A 3,386-nucleotide genomic window follows, 5' to 3' on the forward strand; every position below is an offset into this window, starting at 1 on the left:
AATTATACTAAAGCCGCTTTTTATATTCAATTAATTAGGGAGTAAAATGAATTTAACATTTAAACGCGAAAAAATACAAAAAGTAAAAAAAAAAAATTGACCCGAGCTGGGATTCGAAGCCAGGCCCTTGGGTTTACAACAACAATAAAACCAATAACAAATGAAATGTAACATGCAACCAAAACCAAATTATTGTAACTGGTATTATACGAGTTGATATATTGAAACTTTATCGACTATTTTGCGATAATAATTATTCAAACATTTTTTTTTAAATTCGCGAAACATAATAATATTAATAAATATCAACTTTTGATTTTTGTGCTTTTTCGATCTTTGTTTTTCAAATGAAAATTCTATGTTTTTTCGAGCTTGAGATCTATATGTTTTTTATTTATATTTTCTTCAATATTTCGCAATTTTCTTGAATTGCTTCTTCAGGAAGTATTGATCTATAATAAATTTATTATAATAGATTACATTAGTAGTATATACTAATTGCTACAATCTTATTCTAACATTTAGTACATTTTTAACATAAATGATAAACATCTCAATATGACACATTCTACTAGGCGAACATAACAAATGGGTAGATACAACTATCATTCACTTACATCAGTTACAACAACTAAACACAACACATATTTTTGTTAGAGACAGCGAAACATCACTGCTCTCGTCTGTTTTTAATATTGCACTGAGTGTGGATGCTGCTATGTAACCTGCGCGTTGTTCTTTTTCCCATCGTTTCTGCATATCATTTGTCTGTATATGTGAGCGATGTTGTCCGTGTCCGTTTTGTAATTTATTCTCCTCATTGTTGGTACGTTGTTGATGTGTAACATTTCTAAGGTGTATCTTTTGCTCGTGTTGCTCTCTCGTTGTAAAACACGAACTCTATCAAAGTTTGGTTGGTGGTTTGTTGCTGCACAGTGTGTCGCTAGCGCAGTTTTTTGTAGCTTGCTGTTGTTATTCCGTATTTTTATGTCGGATTTATGTCCTGATAATCTTGTTTTTAATTTGTTTTTGGTAGTTCCTATATATATCATCTGACACTTTTCTTTTGATTTTCCATCGCACGGAATCTCATAAATGACGTTTGGGGTTTCGGATAAGGGGATGTTGTCTTTGGTATTGGTAAAAAGATTTTTTAGTGTATTGTTGGATTTATGAGCCAAGTTGTATTTATTTGTATCGAAAATATCGGACTTTGCTATCCTTTCTGAGATCGTTGGTATGTATGTCAACGATTTTTCTTATTAGATGCCGAAACCATGGCATAATTCCTGATTTCATCAAAAAAGGCTATGAAAAATATGTACACTATCTTGGAAAATTCACATAAAACCAAAGATAACTTACAAAAAACCTTATTCACATACATAGAACATTTCCAACAAAAAGTTTTAAACATTTTGATAAAACACAAACATAACTTACTTAAGAACTACAACGACGAAGAGGAAAACGTAAAAATGAGTTTAAATCAACGCCTCTCCAATGAAGAAAGCAGTGAACTTTGGAAAAAACAAGGGGAAAACATACAAAAAATAAAAGAAAAATAAAAAGAGATACAAAAGGCTAAATTCAATAAACTGAGAGAAAAACAAAAATCTGATCTTGACATAAAAATGAACGAAAAATGGTTCGTCAATAAAACAAGTACTGAATTCCCAGATGACATAAAGTGGCTTCTCTCACTTGGGCCAAAATTCGGTCTACCGACACAGAAAGATGATTTCCCACTTTTTAAATACATAGCTGATGGAGAAAACTTAATACAAACACACACCAACAAGGAACAACAAGAACGAGCCAGAACAAAATTTGCTACATCATTAGAAAATCATCTCAACAAAATGAACCTGAACGGAAGAGATAGATTTGTTTCGAACACAGTGGACAGAACCAGGAAATTCTTGAAAACTCACAAGAATATCTCAATCCTGAACGCAGATAAGGGTAACGTAACTGTGGCTATGGAGAAAAGAGACTACAAAGACAGAATGCAGAAAATAGTAGGGGATATTATGTCCTACCAAAGGCTAAACAAGGACCCAACACAAGGCCTACAAAAGAAAAACAACGAAATAGTAGATGAACTTTTCAAGAATAATATCATTTCTGAATCTGAAAAACGAAGAATGAAGACGGAAATTGCAACTGCCCCTAGACTATACGGCGTACCAAAAATACACAAAGACAATTTCCCATTAAGGCCGATATGTTCGTCGGTAAACGCACCATCAGCAGCAATGAGTAAATTCCTGGTAAATATACTGAAAAAACTTACCACGGGATCTAAATATAATATAAAGGACTCGGTACAATTTAGAAATAAGATCAAAGATATGACTATAAAACACGACGAAAAACTGATATCGTTTGATGTGGTGTCACTTTTTCCCAGTGTACCGGTGGAATACAACAATTTTCCCCCGATCATCATAAAAAAGTTAATAACGAATTACAAGCCTTCATCAGAACAGACGGACGATAACAAAGATCCAAAATCATACAAATCGTTGACATACATACCAACGATCTCAGAAAGGATAGCAAAGTCCGATATTTTCGATACAAATAAATACAACTTGGCTCATAAATCCAACAATACACTAAAAAATCTTTTTACCAATACCAAAGACAACATCCCCTTATCCGAAACCCCAAACGTCATTTATGAGATTCCGTGCGATGGAAAATCAAAAGAAAAGTGTCAGATGATATATATAGGAACTACCAAAAACAAATTAAAAACAAGATTATCAGGACATAAATCCGACATAAAAATACGGAATAACAACAGCAAGCTACAAAAAACTGCGCTAGCGACACACTGTGCAGCAACAAACCACCAACCAAACTTTGATAGAGTTCGTGTTTTACAACGAGAGAGCAACACGAGCAAAAGATACACCTTAGAAATGTTACACATCAACAACGTACCAACAACGAGGAGAATAAATTACAAAACGGACACGGACAACATCGCTCACATATACAGACAAATGATATGCAGAAACGATGGGAAAAAGAACAACGCGCAGGTTACATAGCAGCATCCACACTCAGTGCAATATTAAAAACAGACGAGAGCAGTGATGTTTCGCTGTCTCTAACAAAAATATGTTGTGTTGTGTTTAGTTGTTGTACCTGATGTAAGTGAAGGATAGTTGTATCTACCCATTTGTTATGTTCGCCTAGTAGAATGTGTCATATTGAGATGTTTATCATTTATGTTAAAAATATCAACTTCTAAAGGCAACTCCTGAGCCAGGGTTTGAACATCGAACCTTTGTAATGCCAGTCTTAACATCACCCACTAGGCTATGCTATGACTTGTGAGCGATTGTTCAAATGATCTATTGAACTGGTGGAGG

The 3,386-nt window shown here is 34.0% G+C and overlaps 1 protein-coding gene across 1 annotated transcript; it reads left to right on the forward strand.

Moving 5' to 3' along the window:
• The first annotated feature begins 1,634 nt into the window (after nt 1-1,634).
• Nucleotides 1,635-3,062, forward strand: LOC142224982 (uncharacterized). The gene has a single exon (XM_075294759.1). It carries the CDS (start codon nt 1,635-1,637, stop codon nt 3,060-3,062), a length of 1,428 nt encoding a protein of 475 aa, XP_075150874.1.
• The last annotated feature ends 324 nt before the right edge of the window (nt 3,063-3,386 follow it).

Source organism: Haematobia irritans, chromosome 2, assembly GCF_050003625.1.
Source record: "Haematobia irritans isolate KBUSLIRL chromosome 2, ASM5000362v1, whole genome shotgun sequence".
Taxonomy (NCBI): Eukaryota; Metazoa; Arthropoda; class Insecta; order Diptera; family Muscidae; genus Haematobia; species Haematobia irritans.